Raw genomic sequence first — 27,901 nt, 5'->3', positions numbered from 1 at the left:
AGTGACACATATTGAAATCAGAGATGACGTGCTTTTCATGTATGAACTGATCCAGCTCCTTATCAGTAAGTAATCTGAGACCATATGGACGTTTCTAGTCGATAACAGGAAGCTGATCCTCTCGTCTAATGAGACGCAAGAATGAGGCGCTAACACTGAAGCTGAAGTGTTAAGAAGTTTATTAGTGCGAGTTTTGGCTGTTAAGACCCGGGGAAGTGTCATTATTTGCAAAGGTTTTTTTTTTTTTTCTCACACAAAAATGGAACGAGCAGGAATTTAAAACTTGAGATTTACATAAAAAAAAAAAAAAAACAGTGACCCCTAGTGGTAATTTAAATAATAGCAATCTGGTACCTCAGATGTATCGTTGTGAGGTTTCCACGGGCAGTTTGCCTAGTATTGTAGCTTGGTGTGGTCGACGCGGGTTTGACTTTTAAACACACACATTTTCACCTCACGCACACGTGTGCGTAGGTGAGTTGAAAAAAACTATAAAGAACGACCTAAAGAAACCTAGAGGTCGTATTCAGGGCCAAAACGACCCCTAGTTACGTATATCTCAGCTGGAGGAAGTTGCTAAAATGCCACGGTGATGTGAATGACAGGAATATCGGAGCAGCATTATTTGTGTTTATTACCAGCGGTTAACGGATGGCGCGTTTCCATGACGACTGACCGAAAAAGGCGCGAGCGACGTCATGTTTACGCGACTCCGGATTGTTAAAATGAGTCTCTAAAGTAACGCTAAACTTTAAAAACAGAGGCACGCATACACAGTAACACAGGTACGCTGGTTATTTGTAGCGCTGCTCTTTTCGTTTAATAAACAGAACGCTCCCGTTCGACCGCAGGCGCGCTAACGGCGCTAGAGGAGCTAATGCAGCTAACCGAGCTAACTGGTAAACGGTGCCTGGCGCTAGCTTAAATCAAGGTGGCGCAGGAAAGCTGTAGCTAGCCTCAGACTTCCACCAATGCCGCTTAGTAGAATCCTAAAATCTGTATATCCTTGTCCTGGTCGCCACCAAAATGAACCCTCTACTTTTTTTTGAGTTACACAGCTCACAGACGGATAAAATGTGGCCAAAAAACACAACTTCCACAGAGGAGGTTACAAAAATATACTCGCGTGGACGTAGCCAAAAGATGAAAAGACAAACTTCCTCCACCTCCCTCTCTTTCTCCTTCATCACTTAATCTCGCTTTGGTCTTCAAAAAAAAATAAAAATTATGAATCCTCTCGCAGCATACTGTGAGTGTACGTAGTTATTCCTTTTTCATCTGCCTTCTACTTACGGATGTTTCTGCTCTGCTGAGAACTCAGTTACAGACCAATATTCTCATCTCTCTTCATAACTCTCTTTAGCTCAACTTGGATCTACATTTCACGTCTTCCTCCTCCTCCTCCTCTTTTCCCTGTAATCCAACTGTCTCTCTCATTTCCTGTCTTCTTCCTCAGCTGAACTCTCTCTCGCTCTCCATCACTCAGTCCTCCCTTTCCCTCTGACATCTCATTTTACATTTTACACACTTAGTTGACGTTCTCATCTAAATCCGTCCAGAGAATTCCTCTCTTCCTCGCCTCGCTCGCCTCGCCGTCCTCCCTCGCTCAGCCGCACATGTTGCCTCAGTCCTCCCCATCTGTTTCTGGATATTCTCTCCAGTTTCGCTAATTATTCGTTCCTTTCAGACAGCTGATTCCGGGTTCCCTGACCGCGGGCTCCTTGATCCTTGATCACAACACACCGACTGATCTGAGAGCGTCCGCGAGGCACTCGATTGAACACGCGCGTCCGTGTGTTTGAGGGCCCGGACGCGGCGTGGTGTGGTGTGATGCCACCGGCCGTCGTCGGCGTGGACAGAGGCTCCACTGACAGCTGCGCCGCTGATACAGCACGTTCAGTCAACGGACTGTGTATTTATGGGACATGCCGAATCTTCACTCATTTCACTAATTGCAAAATTAAGTGGAGCAACTAGCCATGTAACAAGAAAAACAGAATGTCCCACACTTGTACCGCTAAGCTTTTTAAAAGCAATCTATAATATCAAATAGCGGTGACGGATAACATGGCGATCATCAAAGGAGGGAGTTTATGGAGCCGTACGAACCGGCTCGCGTCGCGTGTCGCCAACGGCCAAGCTCAACTGACTGAATAATTTATTGTTTTGCCATTGGTTAATAGAAGGAAACACTGTTTAGATGTTTGAGGCGTCGCTAAAGCAAAAAATAATAGCCCCAAAGTCACTGATCTAGATGCTAGAAATGCGTCTTTTCACAAAAAGCTTGTTTTCTCGGTTTTCGTTGGTCAAATCAGCCTATTTCCTAATGCCGTTTACTAAAGAACGGACAAAGGTAGAAACAAACTTTTTTTCAGAAGATCGAAAAAAGACTCTGTTCTTACTTTGGTAGTTTCACTGTTCACTTAGTTATAGAACACAATATAATGCGGGTCTCGAAAGATGGGTCAAAAATGCTCGAACATGGCTGGCAGTGAAAGAGTTAAAGATTTGAACACTTTTAATACCAGTTTTTTGTCACAGAAAAGATGAATTATTTCCAATATACTAGGTTGGGATATGTCAATGAGAGCAAGAATGGGCTTGTGACAGTGCCATCTAGTGGTGAATTACACCATCTGGTGGACAGTAGTAAAAATGATCGCCTTCCAAGGCAAAAACCCGGATTAAAACCCGTATTTTTGCTCAAAAATTGCAGTTTGAATGGGTTTCAATGGGACATTTTTTGCGCTCATCGGTCACAGTGTGCTTTAGCCTCAACTGCAGGAAGTGAACTAGAAATAACAAGATCAAATAAAAATACACAATCTTGCCAAAATTCACAGCCACAAAATGATTTTAAAAAAATTAAAAGAATTTACTACTGCCACCTGCTGGTGAGGAAAGTCATTACCTTTCACGCAGTCGCTGATACGTTGTGTTCTGGTGTAACTTCTTCCCTCAACGCATGCCATCTGAGGCAACTTTGAGGTTGTTCATCTTTGCTGTCAGCTGACCGTCTGGTGTGGTGTGTGTCTATGTGTGTGTGTGTGTGTGTGTGTGTCCCTTCAGACGCATCTATTTTAAGAGTAATCATTTAAAGGCAGCAGCACAAATATATGCAAAATCAGTGGAAAAAGGAGGCAAACAGACGGAGATAAACCAAACTTTGCCCAAGGTGGTGCAAACTGAAGCAAGGAGGCATTAGTTCCAGTTGAAATGTGGGAGAAAAAATGTTTCCAGTGGTGTATCAGCTGCGAGCAACATACCAGGGAAATTGTGCCACGTTGTATTTACAACGGCAAATAAATGTCCATTGGGGATTTCTGCTAAAACAACACTGACCGATGACAACAGCGAGATTAAAGCAGAGTCGGCGCTTGGCTGCTCAGTCTGGTGCAAAAGGATTAAAACGAGGTACAACGGAGTAAAAAAAGTAAAAACGCTGAAGAATGCATTATTTTGTTATCAAGACAAGGACGCAATTATCCTCATTGTGTTCTTTTCAGGCGACTAAAAAGCAGAATTAAAATTTCATGAGAACATTTCACTTTTTCTTGATGTCTGTGAACGTTTTTTGATTTCTGTGACTATGCAAAACAAGCTCATGTTGTGGAGTCGGCCTCAAGAACTCTGAGTTTGGATTTAAAAAACGCCGAATGATATTAATTTGGTTAGTTTCAGGTCTTTCGGCAACATATTCCATTAAAAAGGTGCATAAGCCGTTTTACCCAATTCAGTACAGGCACGTGGAACAGAAAGCAACAAATAATCTTGTGTAGTAAGTAGTAGACTGAGTATTGCCTTATATATGAAGGTATACCAATGACTGAGCCTTCATTATTTTTGTTGTCCTAATGTATCAATGTCCTAAAGTATGACTGAAAACTAGGGATGGGAATCAGTCCGATACTGGTCAAAGTCACTGGATCGGATATCTAACAGATAAAAAGATGCAATCCAAAAATCCAAAAATATGTTGCATGTTTCACCGTGTACTGTAAAAATGGAAATAAAATCATCAAAAGCATTTTTGCTGAGTCAGGCGTTGGCTGTTTATTACAACAATATTTGTTACACAGTTGGAGAACGATGTCTTTGAAATGACTCAGCACAAATGTGTAAACGGTCTAAATGACTGTATCGGACCAATATCGGTACACTCTTAGAAATCAGGGTTCCAAAAAGTTCCTTCTACTAGGGCTGAGGTTCTACCTGGAACCATTAAATGCTTCTTGGGATTCTTGGTAACACTAATGGTTCTAGTAAGAACCATTTTGATCCAGAGAACCCTTTAAAACCCCTTTCCTGAATAAAGGGTTTTAAAAGGGTTCCAGGATTGTAGTCAAAAAGGGTTCTCCTATGAGGACAAGCCGAAGAACCTTATATGGTTCTACTTAGCACTTTTATTTCTTAGAGTGTATCGGTAGATACTCGAGTCTGGGATATCGGTATCAGACACAAGAGATGATAACGTGTCTCTCTGTTGTATTGCTAACAGTCAGATATTCCTATTCAAGTTCGTTATATACTGATCCTGTCTATGATGAAAGTAGAGATGAATTCATTGCATTATTAAAAAGGCAGACAAAATCACAACAGTTCCGACTCCATCGCAGTCAAAGACGCCCCGTACTTTCAACGAATGACTTCATCTGAGCGATTTCAAACGCAGATCAGCCCACACTCACTCAGCCATCGCCGGACCTCAACTGCCATCATCGCACAGACAAGGAGCTAAGTGTTAGGGAAACTAAGGAAGCGCCGTGCTGAATATCAAGTTGTTTAGACGATCGTCGCGATCCACTCCAACCGACAGGCGCGCGTCGAGCTGGCGAGGCACTCGTTTCATTAAAATATAAATGCTCTGTGCATGAGTTTCAACTTTCTCTGGGTTCTTTTTTTATAATTATTATTAAAAATTAAAGTGCACAGCCATAAAAATTAGACTAAGGCAGCACTAACATATGCATGCCTCCACTGTTTTATGTCTAGTTTATTTATTTTTTTCATTGTATTTCCATGTAAGAGAGGCAGGAGGCCAATATATATGTATATAATACATATACATACAGTATAAACATATATATGGGGGGGCCGTGCAGGCCACAATTCCTTTTTTACCTCTCACAAACACAATTATACCTCTCACATACACTCTTTCACTTTGCACAAGAGGTAAAATTGTGTATGTGAGAGCCAAAAATAATGAATGTGAGAGGCTAAATTGTGTATTTGCAAAGTGAAAGAGAGTATGTGAGAGGTAAAATTGTGTATGTGCAAAGTAAAAGAGAGTATGTGAGAGGTAAAAAAAAATTGTATGAGAGAGGTAAAATTGTGTATGTGAGAGCCAAAAATAGTGAACGTGAGAGGCGGAACTGTGTATGTGAGAGGTAAAAAAAAAGGAATTATGGCTACACGGCCCCCCATACATATATATGTATGTATATGTATGTATGTATATGTATGTAAATATATATATGTATATGTATATATATATTTATATAGTCTCTTTTATTACACATTATTGTCTCAAGGAAACGTGGATAAATGATAGCGTTAACACGACACAAAGAGAAACTGTGGAATCGCTGGTATTTCAAGTGTTCCGATTTCAAAAGTCTCTCTCTCGCAGTCCTTCAGAGCTGCGATGCTTGTTGTTCATTCTCCAGAGAGTCTTCACAGACACCAAGAAAACTATGACTGATGCAATGCGGATCAATAGCTTTTCAGAAAATGTCAAAAAAAAACAAAAAACAACAAACTCACGCCCTGCATCTGAAGCAGGGCTCTGCACTGTGTTTTTGAGCAGTCATTGTCAGTTTGGAGGTTGAGTCGGAATCTAGTCGGAATTTTTTTTTTTACGCGCTCGTCTTACTTAAGGCCGTGTTGCAGTTTGACGCCATAAACTTGCTTCGAGTGCGCTTTTAATGAAATGATTTACAATTTACAGTCTTCCCAAACACAGTTAAAGTCGGGAAGAGACGAGTGGGCAAAGAGGATTTCCCGTGTCGCGTTGGTTTGTAAATCACCGGAGAGCCGTTACCTTGTTAAACTGCAGCGAGGCAGTCAGATGTCTGCTGAAACACTTTGGCACAAACCCGTATATGACAAATAAAATTAGAGGTGGAATTAAAAGCAAATGTATGTTTGCACCGCAAAAAAAGGGTCTATTTTTATTCTCTGCACAGCACACTGCACGATTATCTGTGTAAGCCACGGAGCTGGCCTCATGAAATTTAATGGATTGATAGTCAGTTAAATTGTATTTACCATGGGCCTTGGATGAAACATAAAAAAGAAATGGAGTGTTATGAAGTGGGGACACAGGTGGAAACACACGGAGCTCCAACAAGTGGATTGGAAAAGGCAGAGATGTAGTAAAGTCACCGGTGACTTAATAACCTTGGTTTAAGGTCTTAAATCGTTTAAGAAAGTCACGGTGCACCTGTCGTTTAATCCTTTTAAAGCAGGGGTTCTCAAAGTTTTGATACCTGAGGGCCAATTTAGGAACCCAACATTGGACTGAGGGCCGCCAAAGGGAAAAAAAAGAAAAAAAACTGAAAGAAATCCCATTTGTAATAACTATGGCGTCCAAAATTTGACAAAACCGACATGCTATACTACATTGTTTAAAATGTGAAAAAATGTTTGAAAAACAAATTTGGTCCAACATTTGACAAAAACCTCATACTATACTGTGTCTTTCAAAATTGTACAATTTTTTGGGGAAAAACGTTATTGGTCCAAAATTTGACAAAAACGTTGTACAATACTATGTTGTCCCAAATTTGACATAAAAAAAAAAATTTGTTCCCAAATTTGACAAAAATTATATATGCCGTCCCAAATTTGTCCATTTTTTTCAAAAAAAAATTTGGTCCAAAATTTGACAGAAATGACATATGCCGTCCGAAATTTGACAATTTTTTTAAAAAAAAATTCGGTCCAAAATTTGACAAAAACGTCATACTATATTATGTCGTCCAAAATGTGACCATTTTTTGGGGAAAACATTTAAATGCCAAAATTTGACAAAAAACATCATACTATACTGTGTCACTATGACATAGTAAATACAGTTCTACAGTTTACACTTATTGGTCTGTATCCAGTAATGGCCAATAAATATTTAACAAGCTTAGTAGCTCCTGGACTAAAACTATCAACTGTAATTCATTGCGGGCCGCCAGAAATGTTTCTGCGGGCCGCCATTGGCCCGCGGGCCGCACTTTGAGAACCAATGTTTTAAAGGTTTAAAGGTCAATTTCGGTGTCTCTAGGTCATGTGATACCGTACGATCGTATTGCAATGGCACTGAGCCATTGAAATAACCACCAGAGGAAATGATGTTTCTCCGAGTCCGATTGTTGCACAGTTTTGTGAACATCAAGCAACCACAGGCTAGGAGAATTAGCTCCAATATTTGTAGCTAATAGACTTTCAAATGAAGAAGCCTGCTGTCATTGTCATTTACGCTTGAGGGCAAATAGAAATGCTGGTTATATGTAACACTGCTCTTTTCGTTTAATAAACGGCGCTCAAGGAGCTAACTGGTAAACGGTGCTTCATGTAGGCGATGGAATCGTAGATTCCAATCTGAATTATTCCTTTCGGAATTAATACATTTTACACATGTAAACATAGCAAATGAAAGTGGTAAATATTGCTACACTAGCAGATTATTTTTATCCAATTTAACTGCGCTGTCTACTGCTAATCTCAGTGAACTGATGGCACTTTTCACGAGGCAGATGTAGCACGGCACAAGTGTTTTTTTGTTTTTTTTGCATTTCCATTAGCGATGGTACTTGGTATAATATTTACAAAACTCATCGAAACTCGCAAACTGATCAGAACTTTTTTTTTTCTTTTTTAAAGGCGCCCTATGTAAGAATGTGGCCAAAAACGGTTACTACACTCAAATTCAAAATACCGAGGTCTTTTAGGTTTCGTTTTTCTCCGCCATTGTAGCTCAGACGTAACTGGCAACCCCGTGGTTGCTCCACTCTACTGACTGCAATGATTGGTAGACGGCGGTAGGTGGCACCACATGCCAAAACATGATTTCAAAACAAACCACATGATTTGCAGTCTGCAAAATGTTTTTTTAATGCAAATATTTTGTCTGTACTGTTGTTGTTGGTGAGTTCAGTTTGTTATATGAACATTATTCCTGTGTCTCTGTGACATATTAGGAGGATTTTATGGCCAGTTGCTTTAGATTTATTACATAATGCACCTTTAACCCTTTTCTTGGAAGACTAGAAAACTAAAGTCCATCAAGAAAAAAGAAAAAACAGCAACAAAACTAAAACAGGGCGGAGCTTGACTGAACAATGGCGAACTGCAGATCAGTCAAAAAGACGTAAAAGTCCTGAAAACACGCGTTAATCCGCAACATTTATCAAATAAATGTCTTAAATCCTAATAATTAACAGAGGAGTTTGGTGTATTTGCCTAAAAGCCAATGATGGTGAGCTGAATCACGACCTGATCAGCCGTAGTTTAGTCTGTGCTCCAGTCAGGCAGGAAGTACTGTAGTCATCGTTTTAATTAAGTGATTCGAACGATTCAGTTACACCAGAAAACAACTGCTTACTTGTAACTAGTGTGTCTGTGTGTGTGTTTGTGTCGCGCATTAAAACAACGTCGCGGCACTTTCCTGCAGCGGTGCTGTGACGACCCCGCCCACTCTGAAGTGGCACTAATGACCCAAACCGGTGCCGTGCCGAGCCGTGTTACGACCATATAGTGGAAAAGCGCCACAATTCCCAGTGCTGCACCATATAATAAAGAAAATAGATATTAAAATTTGTGTTACATTTGAATGGAAACTTAGCTCTTGATGTCGTGCATTTGCAGTTTTAATACAAATGGCATCGAGCCAAATGTACTGTACATAAAAAGCTCTTTACTTTCTTTGTTTTGTTCCCGAGTCTCGTCTCTTATTATCCCTGCAGTCCATCTCTTTGTCTAAATGTCTCTTTCTCTCTCAGTCTCCTGGTATTCTTGAATTAAATTAAAAACCCATCTGTGCTCATGCTTTTCCTCTCGTGGTCTAATCTGCTCTATTAGCAGTGTTGTTTTGTTTTTTTGTCTTCTTCCTTCTAATCCATCCACACATTCACATTATGTGCGTGGAATTAGCTGCAGATATCAGATTATTTCGTTTCGCCTTTCGCACGGAATGTTCACACTCAGATTAGGACAGGAAGAGCTGTGAAGAGGCTGTTCTTTCTGTGTCCGTTTTAAACAAACACAACTGGGCTTTGTGTCCCTGAACAATTATCTTTGTGCCTTTGCTTTATCTTCATCTCGCCCTCGCTCCGCTCCACTGGAACCAGTCAGATTTCTCTCAGTTACACTGTGTTGTTGTTTTTTTTCCCCCCATTTCTTTTTCACTTCCATGTGGCTTTACAAACGATTTCTCAGGAAAACGAAAAAGGCACCTCGGCGCTGCTCCTCCGCGTGTCTTCGTCTCTCTGCAGAGCCTCTCCCCCGTCTGTGTGAACGCGGGGTTAAATTAAACTGATATCAATGGCTTTGGCTGCCTGAATAATGATAAATGTCAGCGTAAGCTTCTACCGCCAGGAAATTTTTATCGAATCACTGTGACCCCCGCGATAATGCCGCCGACATCAACATTTCATATATCACAGCCCTCTACCCTGATTTCTCCATCACTTTTCACATTATTTGTGAATAACAACTTTTGTACGTATGAAATCCAAGGTCTCTGTGCCTGTATCCTCATGAACTCATTTCTCTTCTCTCTATGATGAAATATACAGTCTATCTTTTTTTCTTCGTCTCAGTTGGTGCTCCCAAACACAGTAACCTGTCCTGTTTTTTTAGTAGTAGACATATAATATCCTATTTCTCCAAGTGAACCTAGTTCCCTGGTGTCCTAATGAACATGTCTGTGACATGCTTTGGTCAGAATACCTTAAGGATGAAGCACCACAGCAGTTCAATCACTCTGCCAAAACAGCCCTTTTCAGAACGCTCGCTTTTGAGTGCCTGTCTCTTTAAATATGCAAATGAGACACAGGAAACTATGTCAGCGTCACTGAGGCTAACGGCAGCTAACAGCAGTTAGCATTTGGGAAAAGCCATCGTTTGCCAACTCTAGCCGGCACATTGCCGTCATATATAAAATGTAAATCCTCTGAGGCTGGAAGTTTGTGTAGAACTCTGTGCTGCACTGTGCAGACAAGAATAGAACACTTCGCAGACTTCCGCTCTTCCGGATACTATTGCCCTCGCCTGCACTCTTGCGTTTTTTAGGGACAAAGTGGAGCTCCGTGAGACAACAATTCCAGGAATGTCTCATTGTGACGTAGCAATGAGTGCAGAAGTCCACATTGCAAGTTTTATCTCCTGTACTTAGACTGAGGAGGACCACAAAAACATGACTCGGTGGGTCATGACATGGGTCATCTTTTTTCACACTTTGCCGACTCATAGGGCTTCAGAGTCCCAAATATAAGGATTAAAATGATTAAAAAGTTGATTTTGCATAATATGTCCCCTTTAACATTAAAGGTGCATTATGTAATAAATCTAAAGCAACTGGCCATAAAATCCTCCTAATATGTCACAGAGACTCAGGAATAATGTTCATATAACAAACTGAACCCAACAACAACAGTACAGAGAAAATATTTGTATTAAAAAAAAAAATTTTGCAGACTGCAAATCATGTTTATGTTTTGAAATCATTGCAGTCAGTAGAGTCTCAGCTGACGAGCAACCACGGGTTGCCAGTTACGTCACAAAACGAAACCTATAAGACCTCTGTATTTTGAATTTGAATGTAGTAACCGTTTTTGGGCCACATTCTTACATATGGCACCTTTAACTTATGGTTAAAACGAAGCCATGTCAGGCACATAATATTGTGATGGATTAATGTTACTACATCTGAATCCACAGTAAATCATTTTGTCATCTCAGATTTAACTCCACCACAGTTCTTACGACAGCGTTGGCAGCCGTCACAGCGAGGAGTTGTCACTCATCGTTTTCTTTTTTTCTATTCCCTTATATCTCATCACACCGTCCGTCCATTCCGTGGCCCCGCCTGCTCTCTCTGCTCTCTCCGCCCATCCATTTCCCTCAGCTCTCCAGTGCCGGGCTGCATGCTGTGCAGTGTTGGAACGCGCTGATTTTTCTCATTACCCGTGTCTTTTTTTTTTTTTTTCTCCCTCCCATCGCTTCCATCGACCTCTCTTTTCTCTTTACTGATTTCATCGGTGTCGTAGTACATCCGTGCTCTGAGCTCTCATCACATCATGTCTTGCTGTCTGGCACACTGCGCTCCACGTGTTATATGTGACATGCTGCTTTCTTTCAATCTATCTGTCGGATGCGTGAGGAATTCTCTGTCACAGTTTTCCCCTCTATCTTGCAAAATAATAATAATTTTTTTCTATTTCACTTTCTTGATCTGTTTGTTTCCCCTCGTCTGTTTTCATTTCAGTGACTTTGGTATGAATCCTTTTCACGTAAAATAGTTTAAGCTAAAATCACCTTGTTTCCTTAACCCTGTAACACCGAGTGTGTCGCAGACGACACGTTTGTGCAGGCGCACTCTGCATTTCCGAAATTACGCGACATGCTAACGATATCGGAAACATTCCAACGGTTTCTGAAAGCTGAGGAGTTGCACGTCAAAGCCAACGTTAGGCCAAATGTTATTGTAAATCTGTTTTATATAGTGCTATAGTCTGCGCGGCACCTGAGTCCATGCACTGTTTACCAGTTAGCTCCGTTAGCTGCGTTAGCTCCGTTAGCGTGCCTGCAGTCGAACTGGAGCAGACTCATTTTAACAATCGGGAGTCACGTAAACATTGTGTCACGTGTGTCTTTTTCCGGTCAGTCGCCATGGAAACGTGTCATGCGTTAACGTTGTGCGTTAACGTTGGCGCCAATTTTGTGGTGTTTGTGCACAACTACAGTGTTTTTCTTCTTTATTTTTTCTACATTTTTAATTGTTATTTTAACACGCAATAAGCTGTAAATAACTGCCAGAAATCTTGAAACTTATTCTGGAAAAATGTGCAAAACATGACATTTTCTGTCACTTTTATGGTTAAAATAAGCAAAAAAATAATAATTTAGAGGCTTAGGTGTTAAAGGGTTTAAGTTGCAGAGTGTCTAGGATACTTGAGGAGAGTATTGAGGGCTGGGGTGATATTCTTTTGTCACAACACAAACGATTGTATGACGATACTACAGCATTGATAACTGCAATTGTGTTTTACTCCTTAACCCTTAGAACACAGAGCATTTATGCTGCTTTTATCCATTACAATATTAAAACATACGAAGGCAATATATGAATGTGCAATATAGAGGTTTTTTTTTTCCAATTTTACCAACTATATCAACACACCTGAGCAAAAAGTACTGACATTTAAAAAAACTAAAATTGAATTTATTAAATTTGGACAATACGTCACATTTCAAAGTTCACTTGGCTCGTTTCAATAAAAATAGAAGAAGAATTGTCTATTTTGTGACTTCTGCACACGTATATGAGAATTTATCATAACTTTGACTCAACAACGCATAAGAACATGAAAAAACTACTTTTTGAAAGCCTGAAGATGTGACTTATATACATAAAAATGTAATTGATTTCACATGTCAGTCAGTCAGTCTGACATAACCTGTGACTTCTACATGAAGCTGCTCCTGCTGAGGGAAAGACATACACAACCAGGCCAAGAAAATCAAGTGTTTTAAGCTTCGCCTTCTCGGTGTCCACTGAGCTCGTGATGTAAGAAAATGAAATAAAAAAAACACTGAGTCAAGATGAATAAAGCCTCTCAAACCAGACACAACACAAATATGAGCCTTCAGAATGAACCGGTGCCGTGGTTGGTGGCGAATAAAAGCCCGGCATTCCATGGCCCTTTGGGAGAAAATTACCACTGGAATCAACACGATTCGAACGAAAGCAGAACAAAAAATGTATTTTCAAAACCCTGGAACACAGATAAACAACTTCTGATGTTTGATTTTTTGGGGGCTTAACTGGTGAAAAGCTACTTCTGGCTGTTTCTGTTTATCAAGCAAGGGTTAGAACTTTAAAATCACAAGATAAGAATCACAAAATGTTGCAAAAATATAAAGAAATGTGGGTGATTTTCGTAGCCTTTAAGGGCCTTGTTTCTACAGTAGCGTGAATCGACAAAATGGCCGCCCATTTCACATTCTGAAGCAGAAGCTTATGTGCAAAAGAAGGACAACGACTTATTACCGATACATTAAAGGTGCCATATGTGAGAAAGTGGCCAAAAACAGTTACTACGTTCAAATTCAAAATACAGAGGTGTTTTAGGTTTCGTTTTCTGACGTAACTGGCAACCCGTGGTTGCTCGGCAGCTGAGACTCTACTGACTGCAATGACTGGTAGATGGCGGGAGGTGGCGCCACATGCCAAAACATGTATCAAAACATAAACATGATTTGCAGTCTGCACATTTTTTTTTTTTTTTAATGCAAATATTTTGTCTGTACTGTTGTTGTTGGTGAGTTCAGTTTGTTATATGAACATTATTCCTGAGTCTCTGTGACATATTAGGAGGATTTTATGGCCAGTTGATTTAGAGTTATTACATAATGCACCTTTAACCAACTTAAAATGATGCTCAAAGGTTATGATTCAGTTGTCGATCAGTAACACAGGAAATCCCACCTACTGTACCTTTAGGAAGTCATAATTTCTCCATTAACTATAACAACAATATTCAGAAAAAGCAAGAAAATCAGATTAAGACAAGTGGAGTATGATGATCTTAGTCTCATTATGTAAAAATGCATCCACCATAATAAATGTCTTTTATGATCACATTACGTGCTATTGGATTTTTCACATCCAAAGCATGTGATTCATAACGTGAGTCATAATAATACTGGAACATGTTAACAGGAACATGAATGGAATATTCTATTACCGGCTCATATAAACATCAGCGTGTGTGAATGATATCTTATTCACAACGGGGGTAATAGTCATTATTACTGGTGTCCACGCAAACACGGTCGGCGTAATACTCTCATAAAACACGCAAAGTCTCCAAACAGTCGGTGAACATGTCGAAATAATTAGACGCTCCAGAGTCAGATATTGTCTTAGCGAGGCAATAACGGAGCTAACGGGAGAATATTATTAGCCAAAAAAGTCCACAACCAGATAATAGATCATTGTTTGGTGTCGCTGTGCTGCAGCCAAACTGCAGAGTTAAGCATGTACTTGTGTTGTGTTGCACTATAAACTCAACCAAGTAGATGTTGTACCTACACTCTTAGGAATAAAAGTGCTAAGTAGAACCATATAAAGTTCTTCGGCTTGTCCTCATAGGAGAACCCTTTTGGAGGGTTCCACCAAGAACCCCTTCAAAACCCCTTATCTGGGAAAGGGGTTTTAAAGGGTTCCCAGGATCAAAATGGTTCTTACTGGAAACATTAGTGTTACCAAGAACCCATGAAAAACCTTTTCTTCTGAAGTGGTTTTTCAGAAGCAAATGGTTCCAGGTAGAACCTCAGCCCTTGTAGAAGAACCCTTTTGGAACCCTTATTTCTAAGAATGTAGTGTGCCAAATTGTCTTACTGGTGAGGACAAAAAGCTTACTAGTACATAAGTCCGATATTGCTGTTACTAGTATGGTAAATTATACCGTACTAGTACTACTAGTGGGCATTTAGGTACTTTCTAGTAGTACTAGTGAGGTCAAAAATGCCTTACTACACTCTTAGAAATAAAAGTGCTAAGTAGAACCATATAAGGTTCTTCGGCTTGTTCACATAGGAGAACCCTTTTTGGCTCCAAGTAGAACCTTTTTATAAAGGTTCCACCAAGAATCCTTTTAAAACCCTTTATTCAGGAAAGGGGTTTTAAGATTTAAGGGTTCTCTGGATCAAAATGGTTCTTACTGGAAACATTAGTGTTACCAAGAACACTTGAAAAACCTTTTCTTCTAGAAAGGGTTTTTCAGAAGCAAATGGTTCCAGGTAGAACCTCAGCCCTTGTAGAAGAACCCTTATTTCTAAGAGTGTAGTATGCCAAATTGTCTTACTGGTGAGGACAAAAAGCGTACTAGTACATACGTCCGATATTGCTGTTACTAGTAGTACTAGTATGGTAAATTTCACCGTACTAGTACTACTAGCGGGCATTTTGGTACTTACTAGTAGTACTAGTGAGGTCAAAAATGCCTTACTACACTCTTAGAAATAAAAGTGCTAAGTAGAACCATATAAGGTTCTTCGGCTTGTCCTCATAGCAGAACCCTTTTTGGTTCCAGGTAGAACCATTGTGTAAAGGTTCCACCTGGAACCCTTTTGGAGGGTTCCAACAAGAACCCTTTTAAAACTATTTATTCAGGAAAGGGGTTTTAAAGGGTTCTCTGGATCAAAATGGTTCTTACTGGAACCATTAGTGCTACCAAGAACCCTTGAAAACCCTTTTCTATGGGAAAGGGTTTTTCAGGAGCAAATGGTTCCAGGTAGAACCTCAGCTCTTGTAGAAGGACCCTTTTGGAACCTTTATTTCTAAGAGTGTAGACTTAGTATGTCCACACGTTTACGACTTCAAACAGTGTGCCATAAATTCTCTTCTCCTCTTCCTCCTCCCTTATGTCTTCATCTGCTACTTTATCTCCCAAAATGTTGTCCTCCCCTTACATCTCCCCCTCCCTCTCTTCCCTCCCTCCCTTACTGTCTCTCATCATTACTTTTCACCTTTTCCTGACATCGATCACTGCCTCCACTCCCCCACTCCCGTCTCTCTTGATGCCGCTCGCTTTTCAAGAGAACCAGATATCTCCACTCCGTCCCCTTCCTCGCCATCTGCTGCCCATCGACGAGACGACGGCAGGTTTTTTAAAGGGATGAATTCTGAAGCTTCCCTTCATCCCTCTGTTTCCTCGTCTCCGTGCGTTTACAAAAGCGTAGCATCTGCTCTACATGTTGGACCTGCTGTGGGGAGTTTGCGGCGCTAACTTCCATCTATTTCCCTTTCCCTTATTCTCTGCAAACGCTTGCTGCCATTCCCCCAGGTATAGAGGTCAGGGCTTAAAGTGTCATCGCAGAGAAGAGCTTTATCTCCGTCCTCTTTTCTTTTGCGGCTGAAGCTCCATCTCAAGTAAAGACTCGCTCATCCTTCCACTTGTACTTTTCCCACCTCGACTCTGTCCAAATTGTCCACTACACAAACGTTTGGCACCGCAGTCTCCGCTCTCGTCTCTCTCCGCTCTTGCCATTTTCCCCGACTCCCGTCTCTGTATCACTTCACTTCACTGCTGCTAAGTGTTCATTTGTGCTCAAGGGAGTGTTTCTATCCCTCTAATCACCATTGTTTCCAATTCTCCGACTCTCCTCCCGTCTCTCCCTTCCATCTGTACCACTCTCACTACTCTCTTCACTCCGGTGCACAGAGTCTGTTGTGTGAAATCAAACTTTTTTTTTTTTTTTTTTCAAAAGTCTGACATCACACAGGAAACTTTGGACAAACATTTCCGCCTCATCAGGCAGAACATTTTCCTTTTTAATGATCTTTTTTTCATTATACACACAAAAACAAATGCTCTTTTGTCGTTGCAATCATGCCGTCAACTGGCCGGTGTGCACGCTCCTTTTCACTGCTGACAATGTCGTGAGTCAAAAGTAATCATTAGTCCCCGAAACTACATGTTTATAAATGTCACTCCTTATTTACAGTGTCATATTCATCCCCTCCGCTTTGAGTCGGTTTCTTTCAACATGTTATTAGCGGCGCTCGCGGCACCAGTTCGACCGTCGCGTTGCACAAAATGGATTGATTAAAAATACAGATTTCCTTGAAGTTTGTTTGTTTGAAGTGGACATGACTCACTTATTAGAATATCACAGCAGCGCGCTTTATTCATGTTGAAAAACACTGCTTTCGTCACACATGTAGTTAGATATGATATGTGAGAGAAAATGATAATATTGTTCACAAACCAAAATGATTCAGTTTTAATGATTTCTTTGTTTACGTGGAGCAAAGAAACCAAGAAAATATTCACATTTAAGAGGCTAAAACAATCAAAAATCTTGTTTTAATCATGAAAAAAGCTTCAAACCGATTATCGAATATAAAAATAGTTGGCGATTCATTTAGTAATCGATTAATAATCGATTCATCGATTAAAGGATACTTATTATACCCTAGTTCTACAAGTAAACCTAGTTCCCTGGTGTCCTAATGAACATGTCTGTGTCATGTTTTGGTCAAAATACCTTAAGGATGAAGCACCACAGCAGTTCAATCACTCTGCCAAAACAGCCCTGTTCAGAACGCTCGCTTTTGAGTGCCTGTCTCTTTAAATATGCAAATGAGACACAGGAAACTATGTCAGCGTCACTGAGGCTCCGGCAGCTAACAGCAGTTAGCATTCGGCACATTGCCGTCATATATAAAATGTAAATCCTGTGCTGCACTGTGCAGCCAAGAATAGAACACTTTGCAGACTTCCGTGCCATCGACCTGGGACCATAGTGCAAAAGGGCCATTTAAGTTCAAGTACTCACATATTCTTATAGGAGACATATTATGCAAAACCAACTTTTTAATCGTTTTAACACTTATATTTAGGACTCAGAATGACGGCAATGTGCCGGCTAGATTTAGCAAATGATGGCTTTTCCGAATGCTAACTGCTGTTAGCTGCAGGATCCTCAGTGAAGCTGACGTAGTTTCCTGTGTCTCATTTGCATATTTAAAGATACAGGCGCTCAAAAGCGAGTGTTCTGAACAGGGCTGTTTTGGCAGAGTGATTGAACTGCTGTGGTGCTTCATCCTTAAGGTATTTTGACCAAAGCATGTCACAGACATGTTCATTAGGACACCAGGGAACTAGGTTCACTTGTAGAAATAGAGTATAATACGTCTACTTTATAACCAGAGCTGGTGTACAGTACATTAACATCAACAGGAATAACTTAGGATAATTAAATCTATCAGGTATCAGACCTGGCACGCCGCGCGCCTGAATCTGCGACAACGCCTTTTACTGTTCAGATGTCAGGCGTCGTCTCAGTTCTGCTCAGATCTTCAATAGAAATCTTTCAGCATAACTCGTCACTGACTCCAGAGGCTCCGTCATCGCTCATCTCACCTGATAATCAAACGTCTCTGATTATTTTCCTCTTATCAAGCCAAACCTTGTTTACACTCCCCCCCCCCCCCCCCCCGTTTATGCCTCCGACTGAGATTATTGATACCAAATCAATTTATGAGTCTTTTTTTTTTGTGTGACGATGAGAGAATACAGCAGCTTCACACGCACGGTCCAGGAAAATTCAGAATCAGCATTTACCCGACCGCTGCCACGTATTGATCTGTGCCGTGTGTGCGAGGGCGTGCCCGTGTGTGAAGCTGTTGGATGTGAGAGAGTCGTCCATAAGTAGAAGTCGTTCATGTGTTTGACGCGAGTCAATTTTCTTCCTCCTGGCGTTTTTGAAAAGTCATCAAACAGATTCAGGCGTTTTCATCACCACCTTCTTTAAAGGATTACGACCTCCATTGATTTTTCATGTAGTCACTGTGATCTGATCCGTGTAACTGTGTGTGTGTGTGTGGCTGAATGTAAACTAAAGTGCATTCATTGTACTGTTGTTGTTGGTGAGTTCAGTTTGTTATATGAACATTATTCCTGAGTCTCTGTGACATATTAGGAGGATTTTATGGCCAGTTGCTTTAGATTTATTACATAATGCACCTTTAACATGTTTTAAAAGTCTCTCTATTTAATAAAAAAAAATACAGATTTCTATTGATTTAAAGGGCGTTGGAAACTCTTTGGCTAATATAAGTACACGACTCATACAAATATATAACATTAGTGTTCAAGCTGAAACCATTAATCGATTATTAATCAATGACTAAATCAATAGTCCAAAGGGACTTAAGATGGAAATTAGCCGTTTGGCTATAATCTTGCATATTTACATGTATATGTTGAATAATATGTATTGTCCCTGCTTTAAATAAACTCAAACTCAAATTTTGATCATTGGTTTGAAGCTTTTTTCATGATTAGAACAAGATTTCTGATTGTTTTAGCTTCTTAAATGTGAATATTTTCTTCGTTTCTTTGCTCCACATTCGAGCACATCATCATTTCCAGGTTTAAAATACACCGATCAACGTTTTTTTTTAACATTTTATGACATTTTATGAACCAAACGATTAATGGATTGATCGAGAAAATAATCAACAGATTAATGTCTTACAAAAACAATCATTAGTTGCAGCTCTAATTAGTGTTTTTATATATTTTAATGCTGAAATGTTCCATATTGTATTATATTTAATGAGGTTTCCTTGCAAACAAAAGCTCTTGTGTAACTTGAATTAGTCGAGGTTAAGGGAATTCCTCATTAATTGGTCGCGAACAAAAGAAAGTGTTGACTTTTAATATTTGGTGGGAAAAAAAGGGAAACTGTAAACGATTGTTTTTCGTGACCCTAAAGTCAACAACAGAGCGACGTCTCTCTGCACCAGGACTCTTTCCTACAAAGTCTCTGAAGTACAGGAATGTCTCCCCTTTTTTTTCCCCCTCTTTTGTCGGCTGCCAGAAAACGTTACCAGCGAACATGATCTATTTACACTGTGTTCCCTCCAAAAATATCTGGCGAGAGAAAACGGAGCGGTATTTGAAGTATTTTGTAGGAGATAGGGCCGCTTTTTTTTTTTTGCTTTGACACTGTCATAAATATATTTCACTCTCGTTCTCTGTTATTTGATATTTTTATGCGTCTCTCTCACCCTCCCTCCCTCCCTCCTTCCCTCAACCCCCGTGCGTCACTTTTACCTCTCTTCTCTCCAAAGTATAGGGTCTGCTGTGCCGTGTTGGACCACTGCAGCGAGGAGTCGTCGCTCTCTGCCACCCTGCAGGTCAGCGTCACCGTGCCCCCCGCGGACACCGTCTCATCCGAGGTCACCGGCTGCAAGGGGTCGTCATCTAGGTAGTAAAAACAAAAAAAGGAGATAAACACAAAGAAAGTGCTGCATCTGTATGGAAAACACACACAGACACAATGGAACGCACAAATCAGATAAACACACAAAATGCATTACTTGTCTCATGCTCTCTCTCTCTCTCTCTCTATCCCCCGTACACACTCCCACCCACCCATCTCTTTCTCTGCTTGTCATATTATCCATATATCTCTATCTGTCTTTCTGAAAGCACACAGTTGTGCACGCACACACACACACACACACACACACACACACACACACACACACACACACACACACACACACACACACACACACACACACACACACACACACACACATTCTTGTACTTGCTGCATGCTGAGGACCAGCATTTCCACTTTATAAATCATCACAATTACAAATATCTACTTCATGAATGACATCTATAAAGAACTACTGGTTGCAGTACCATAAAATGTCTGCAGATGGAGCCCCAGAGCAAAAAGGGCTGGAAAACTTTTTCGATTTTTTTTTTTGGGTCCCAAATTTGACAAAAACGTCAAACTACACTATGTCGTCCAAAATTTGAAAAAAAAATTGACCAACAAATTTTGGTCCAAATTTGACAAAAACGTCATACTATTCTATGTCGACCAAAATTTGAAAAAATCTTTGACAAAACATGTTTGGTCCAAAATGTAACAAAAAAATCATGCTATACTATGTTATGCAAAAGTTGAAAAAAGGTTTGAAAAAAAAATTTGGGTCCAAAATTTGACAAAAAAAAAGTCATACTATACTATGTCGTCCAAATTTTTTTTTTTTTTTTTTTGACAAATTGAGTATAGCATGTTATAGCAACCTAAGGAAGTGATTTGAATGAAAACAAAGTGAGGACCGGCCAAAATGTCCTCATTCCGAAAAAAGACCTCACTTTGTCGGTTAAAAACCCTCAATGGTCCTCAGTATGCCGCAAGTACAAGAACACACACACACACACACACACGGTGGTGCTGACAGGCAGACACAAAAATCAGACAAATGACTATCTGCTTCTATGACTGTGAGGCCAATGTTAAGAGTGATGAGTCAGTAGCGGCCCTGGTGCCCAGAGACTGCACAACCCGAGGGATCAGCATATGATGAAGAGATGGCGACAGACTGCAGCTCCAGACAGGTCAAAGCAACAACACGAGCAATGTCTCATGCCTCTAATGGCGTTGTTACCGTCATCTCTTATTTTTTTTTTTTACTGTGTCCATTTTTAGCGGTATATATATATATATATATATATATATATATATATATATATATATATATATACATATATATACGCGTATGTGTCCGCTGCTACGGAACGAACAAGCACGAATGGGACCGGCATTATGGAAATGGGAAAAAGGAAAAGAGAGAGTACAAATGACCCAGCATAATGAAGGGGATTCTAAAGGCTGAAGATAAAAAAAGAGTGAACAGAACAGTGAACTCTCTGGATGTGTGTAAGTATTCAAATTGGCTCAAAAGGTGGTATTTAAGAGTGCTTCCTTGATAAGCGCTCTTGCAAGCTAATTCCGCTCTCTGTCTTTTTTTTCGGCGAGGGTGGCAGAGGATTGTATGAATCAGAGAGCAAGAGTTGTGCACCAAAACCGTAGTGCAATAAGCAAATACCTGTTTAAATCATTACCATTATCACATGAGATCACACCAGCGGCGGTTACTGCTCTTTGAAACCGGTAGAAGCTCATTTCTGGCTCACTTATCGATTCATAAATTCTTGCATAAATTCTACAAACGGAAAACTTGAACAAGAAATAAAGAGAAAGTTATGTAAAACTGAATTGCATGGCTCCGCTGTCGTGTATGTTCCGCCTTTCAGACAGTTGCTCCAATCATTGTGTGGAAGCCCAGCTTCCCTGGAAGTGATGTTTTCGCCGCATTTGTCCAATCACAGCCTAGCGCACATTTAGTATTGAAATGTAAATACAACACAGTACATATTTGACGACGTTCTCGAGGAAGGCCGAGCTTCCCTTGTTGTCTTAGAGCATTGGTTCTTAAAGTGCGGCCCGGGGGGCCAATGGTGGCCCGCAGAAACATTTCTGCCGGCCCGCAATGAATTACAGTTGATAGTTTTAATCGAGGACGTACTAAGCTTGTTAAATGTTTATTGGACATTACTGGATACAGACCAATAAGTGTAAACGGTAGAACTGCAATCTGGTCATTAAAATGATTACAAATGGGATTTCTTTCTGGTTTTTTTTTCCTTTGGCGGCCCTCAGTCCAACGTTGAGTTCCTAAATTGGCCCTCAGGTATCAAAACTTTGAGAATCCCTGTCTTAGAGCAACCGCCACAGGAAAAATGAAAATGCAAAAACAATTCTCCTTTCTCCAAGCCAAGAAAAGCCACTCTTTCAGCAATTATCCCCGTATACACACTAACGCTCCCTCAGTGACGCCTGATAGTGTTGCTTGACAGTTCATGAAGACCATGCAGAGGCAGAACAATAACAACAACAACAACAGCAAAACTTTTCCACCTGCTACGCTAACCGCACCCCAACAGCTTTGCGCTTGTCCCGCTTCATACAAAACAACACGCCAGTACTTGCTCAACCTAATCCGAAGAAACACATCAAAAAAGTAACATGGCATAATGGACAACAAGACCAAGCGAATGGAGAGAACATCTTGTAAGACGAAATGCCTCAAAGCTGTCTCCTCACCCCAGAAAAAGATGGCGTGTATAAATAGTTTAATTGGAACCAAATTGTCAAGTGGGAGACAGGTTTATATTTGGTGTGAAGCGTTATCACATCCTTGCACCAGTGGAGGAATTGATTTTTTTTTTTCCTTGCAGGAAGAACATCTGCTTAAGTGCACTACAGCGGAACTCCCATCAAGACATGAAGGGGGGAAAACAACAAAGCAGAGGAGGTGAGCAAAGTAACTGCATGTAGCATGAAAGCATACATTTGCAGTGCATAATCTTAGAGACACAGGCAGCAAACAGAGGCGCTTTTTTGTTGAGGGACTTTTGTGATGGAGAGTTTATGCTCCAGCCAAAAAATAGAAAAGTTGTATGTTTTGCTTTGCAGTGAGAAGACACAGAGGAAGGATGGCCATGATTTCTGAATATTCAAATAGTTTTTTGATCACAAAGTAGACATATTATAGCCTATTTCCTGGTGTCCTAATGAACATGTCTGTGACATGCTTTGGTCAAAATACCTTAAGGATGAAGCACCACAGCAGTTCAATCACTCTGCCAAAACAGCCCTGTTCAGAACGCTCGCTTTTGAGTGCCTGTCTCTTTAAATATGCAAATGAGACACAGGAAACTACGTCAGTGTCACTGAAGCTCGGGCAGCTAACAGCAGTTAGCATTTGGAAAAGCCATAATTTTCCCAACTCTAGCCAGCACATTGCCGTCATATATAAAATGTAAACCCTCTGAGGCAATTCCAGGAATGTCTCATTGTGACGTAGCAATGAGTGCGGAAGTCAACATTGCGTGTTTTATCTCCTGTACTTAGACCGTGAGTCATCTTTTTTCACACTTTGCCGACTCACAGGCCCTCCAGAGTCCCAAATATAACTATTAAAATGATTAAAAAGTTAATTGTGCATAATATGCCTCTTTTAATAGGTTGAATATTAATTAATCCACGACCACCGAGATTTACAACTGATGAAGATTTTAAAGGTGTGGGGGGAAATTTGAGATTTGCACTGGATCGGATGAAAAATGAGCTGCGTGGAGTCGACCACTTCAAACAAATATCCGCGAACAAACATCCTGCAACACTAGGAGTGTTTTCCTCTCCAGGATGTATCATAGACTGACTTCACCGCTGTCGTCAGCCAAACAACGTGGATATGAGAGGACAAATATGTATGAATATTCATAACAGCGCTGTTGTTTTCAGCCGTTTGCCTCGTGTCTTTCTTGACATGAAACTAATCACCTCCTGTGTTTGCGGTGCAGGAAAATCACCGGACAACACGAGATCTAAAACACCACTGATCTGACGATGGTTTGCCCCCGTAATGGACGTTTCTTACACAAAACGAAAATATTACACGCCCATGTAGAGCTCCAGTGTTTCCCGTATTACACTCAGCACTTTTCCTTCCACAGAGCCTTTATATATCAGTAAGTCTCTCTCTCTCTCTCAGCTCTGTGGTGTTTTTACTGTAGCTCTGACCTTGTGGTTAGTTTATCTAAGCACCAGGATGGCTGTGGGCTGACTGTGTGGTCAAGTGCACCATGGATTAGTGTCTCCTTTAATAGCATCTTGGGATAATTCTTTGCGGCTGATCGTAAGAGCTCCTCGACTTGGCGTTGAACACTTTGGGAAGACGGGCTGTCCCGGTGTGTCCCACGTGAAGGCGACGGCGACGAGCTGAGACATGCTAGGGAAATGTTTTTTCGGTCAAATCCTGACTCAGAGAGACATTCGCGCTGCTAAAAAAAACACTATTAAAGGTGCATTATGTAATAAATCTAAAGCAGGGGTTCTCAAAGTTTTGATACCTGAGGGCCAATTTAGGAACCCAACATTGGACTGAGGGCCGCCAAAGGAAAAAAACAGAAAGAAATCCCATTTGTAATCACTTTAATGACCAGATTGCAGTTCTACAGTTTATAGTTAGCGTTGATATAATGTTATTTAAGCATTAATGTAATAACGCTTTATAATTTACTGGGTAATTACCCAGTATTTTTGCCATTGTTCCTACTTTCTAATTACAGGTTAATACCAAGTAACACATTTCTGTTACCATATATTTACTGGGTAAATAGCTAGTAATTGGGGGCTGTAGCTACCTGCTTATTACCAGCTTATAACCCAATAATACACTAAAATTCACCATATAGAAACCAGGTAAATACCCAGTATTTTTGTTTACACTTATTGGTCTGTATCCAGTAATGTCCAATAAACATTTAACAAGCTTAGTAGCTCCTGGATTAAAACTATCAACTGTAATTCATTGCGGGCCGCCATTGGCCCCCGGGCCGCACTTTGAAAACCAATGATCTAAAGCAACTGGCCATAAAATCCTCCTAATATGTCACAGAGACCCAGGAATAATGTTCATAAACAAACTGAACTCACCAACAACAACAGGACAGACAAAATATTTGCATTAAAAAAAATATTTTGCATGTTTTGGCATGTGGCGCCACCTACCGCCATCTACCAATCATTGCAGTCAGTAGAGTCTCAGCTGCCGAGCAACCACACGGGTTGTCAGTTACGTCAGAAAAGGAAACCTAAAAGACCTCGGTATTTTGAATTTGAATGTAGTAACTGTTTTTGGCCACATATGGCACCTTTAACAGTTTAAATATGCTTTTTAACAGAGTGTTTATACAAAGACAATACGTTTTATCACCGGTGGAGTGAATACGTCATTTCCCATAGCCATATCATAATCAGCTCATTGACAACATGTGTAATCTCCTCTTAAATGCCTGTCTGATACGCCGACAGAACACTTTCACTCTCCACTTTACAGCATGTCATAACGTATATTATTCTCCACTGGCTTGCCTCAGTGTTAAATTAAAGTTTAATTACATTTCTTTCACTTCATATATATATATATATATATATATATATAGATTCAGTCTCACCTAAATGAGGCGCCTTTAACTCTTTCAAATTCAGATTCGCAGTGATTAGGAGTCCCTTGAAACCGTGCAGTCTCAAATTGAAAAACCACTATAATTAAGTAAACTGTTGTCGAAAGCTTCATCAATTCACACGGGCTCATAAAAAAAAAAGGTCAGTATCACTCGTATTATGCACACGACCTAATGTAATGATCTACAGATGATTAAACTACACTCTGTAACGCGGACCTAAAGCGTCATTAATGCAAAAAATCACTGGGTGTTTTACACTGTTTTTCGAGCAGAGTGGCAGCACGGCAGAAACTTAGCGAAATATTAAACGGATTTGTGTGGTTTCATTTAGCTGGATAACTGCATGTATGGGTGTAATATTGCATTATAAGATACTTAATATTTTTTGCAATATCGCTAATCCACTTCCTCCTGTTTTATTCGCATGGTCGGGTCTGACTGAAGCGAGCGTCGAGATCATTACGAGAGCGATAAAACAACATGAATAATATAATAATTAGACTTAATGCACAGCGGTAATAAGCCTCTGATGACCAACAGTCTCAGTCCACACGCTCGTATAACATGAAGAGTGATGTTTGTGTTTTTACAGAAAGGAAATATTTGCTTGTGTCGTTGTACTCGTCATTTTTTCTAGCTGTAAATTTTTTAAGGGCTTATCGTAGTCAATTCATCGATTAATCGTCAACTATTTTGATAATCGATTAATCTTTTTGAAGCTTCTTTCTATATTATAACAAGACTTCTGATTGTTTCAGCGTCTTAAATGTGAATATTTTCTTTTTTAATCGAGAAAATAATCGACAGATTCATCGATTACGAAAATAATCGTTAGTCGCAGCTCTAGTTCTGTTGTACTTTGAAGCCGCAGCGATCAACATGTTGTTGTCTTTACTGCTCAATCCCATACAGTAAAAAAAAAAACACGGATGACAAACGTAAAGAAATTACTTCAGCTGGTGACACCTAAGTGCTTTATAACATTTCACAAAGTTCCATGATGCACTTGGGAAAAGTAGAGCCTTACTGTTAGATGTCACTAATTCTTAAATGCTGGACCACCAGGTTTGTAAGGGTTAGGGTTAGCGACATTCTATACTTTGACCACCAGGTTCTAATCAATTCAAAGTGGATCTTTGGGCTAAATGCATAAGATTTTAAAAACAGGAATCATCCGAACGCCTTGTTGCTCCTACAAATACTGTTTATTAACAACCAGGCCCGTTACGGTATGCTACGTATTGGTACCAAAATGACCCCCAATAGCTCTGTTTTTCAGTACCCTTCATTTGGGTTACCAGAGTCACTGAACGGTACAGTATGGATGGAGCCAGACCCACGGCAGTCAGCCGATTGGGGTGAAAGAAAACCAACACCTCCCTTGAGACCCGTGTTTCAAGGATTTAAAATAAAGAGCTGTTGGATGTCCTCTGTTGTCGTCTCACTGTACAACATCACGCTACATATCGCGCTGACACGGCCATCAGCACAGCGCTCGCACACCCGCCTACCAAGTAAAAGTACTGTTCTCAGACGAAACGCAAGCCTGACCGAGGTCTTTACCGTTCCAAACTGTACCAAACCTGAACTGTACCATGATGAAAACACGTCTTTAAGGCCCAAGTCCCTTTTTAGACTAATTATTATTTATTATTGTTCATTACATTTCTAGAGCGCTTTTCTAGACACCCAAAGCATTTTAAAAATTAATTACATTATTAATTAACACATTCGCACTAGTGGTTGTAAGCTACGTGTAGCCACAGCTGCTCTGGAGAAGACTGACGGAAGCGTAGCTGCCAATGTGCACCCCTCCGACCACACACAATCATTTATACATACATTCGTCCACATTTCCGTGTTTTTTCGAACTGTGGGAGGAAGACCTGGAGAACCCGGAGAAAACTACCGCACACATGGGGAGAACATGCAAACTCCTTGCAGAAAGGCCCTTGTTCCAATCGGGGTTCGAAGTTGTTCCAACCGGGGTTTGAACCTAGGAACTCGGGTCTTACTGCTGCAAAGGCTAACCACTATACCAACCGTGAAGTCTGCTGATTGGTCGGAGTGCCGTCACAAGAAGAGACATTCGACACAAGGGTCAATCCGGACAATGCCGAACTCTAGATCAGTTAAAACTAGTTAACAATCCTAAAAATCTCCAACAACTAGCAGGAAAATGTCTAAATTCTATGCAACCAAACCGTGCCGTGGCGCTTAATGTCATGCCGTGGCGAAACGAGTAGAGCCGGCCATAAATCTGTGAG

General features: G+C 40.5%; 1 protein-coding gene across 1 annotated transcript in view; it reads right to left on the bottom strand.

Moving 5' to 3' along the window:
* The window catches only part of cadm3 (cell adhesion molecule 3), a gene marked incomplete at its 3' end in the record, with an annotated part of 141,219 nt that overhangs the window by 58,416 nt on the left and 54,902 nt on the right, over positions 1-27,901 (bottom strand). The window contains exon 3 of the mRNA XM_083890478.1: positions 19,848-19,997. Within this exon, the coding sequence (XP_083746604.1) occupies positions 19,848-19,997 (150 nt within the window). The remainder of the gene's footprint in view (positions 1-19,847; positions 19,998-27,901) is intronic.

This window comes from Microchirus variegatus (assembly GCF_963457635.1).
Source record: "Microchirus variegatus genome assembly, chromosome: 5".
In the NCBI taxonomy this organism is placed as follows: Eukaryota; Metazoa; Chordata; class Actinopteri; order Pleuronectiformes; family Soleidae; genus Microchirus; species Microchirus variegatus.
The sequence above is the reverse complement of the archived record's forward strand: the minus strand, read 5'-3'. Positions and strand labels throughout refer to the sequence as shown.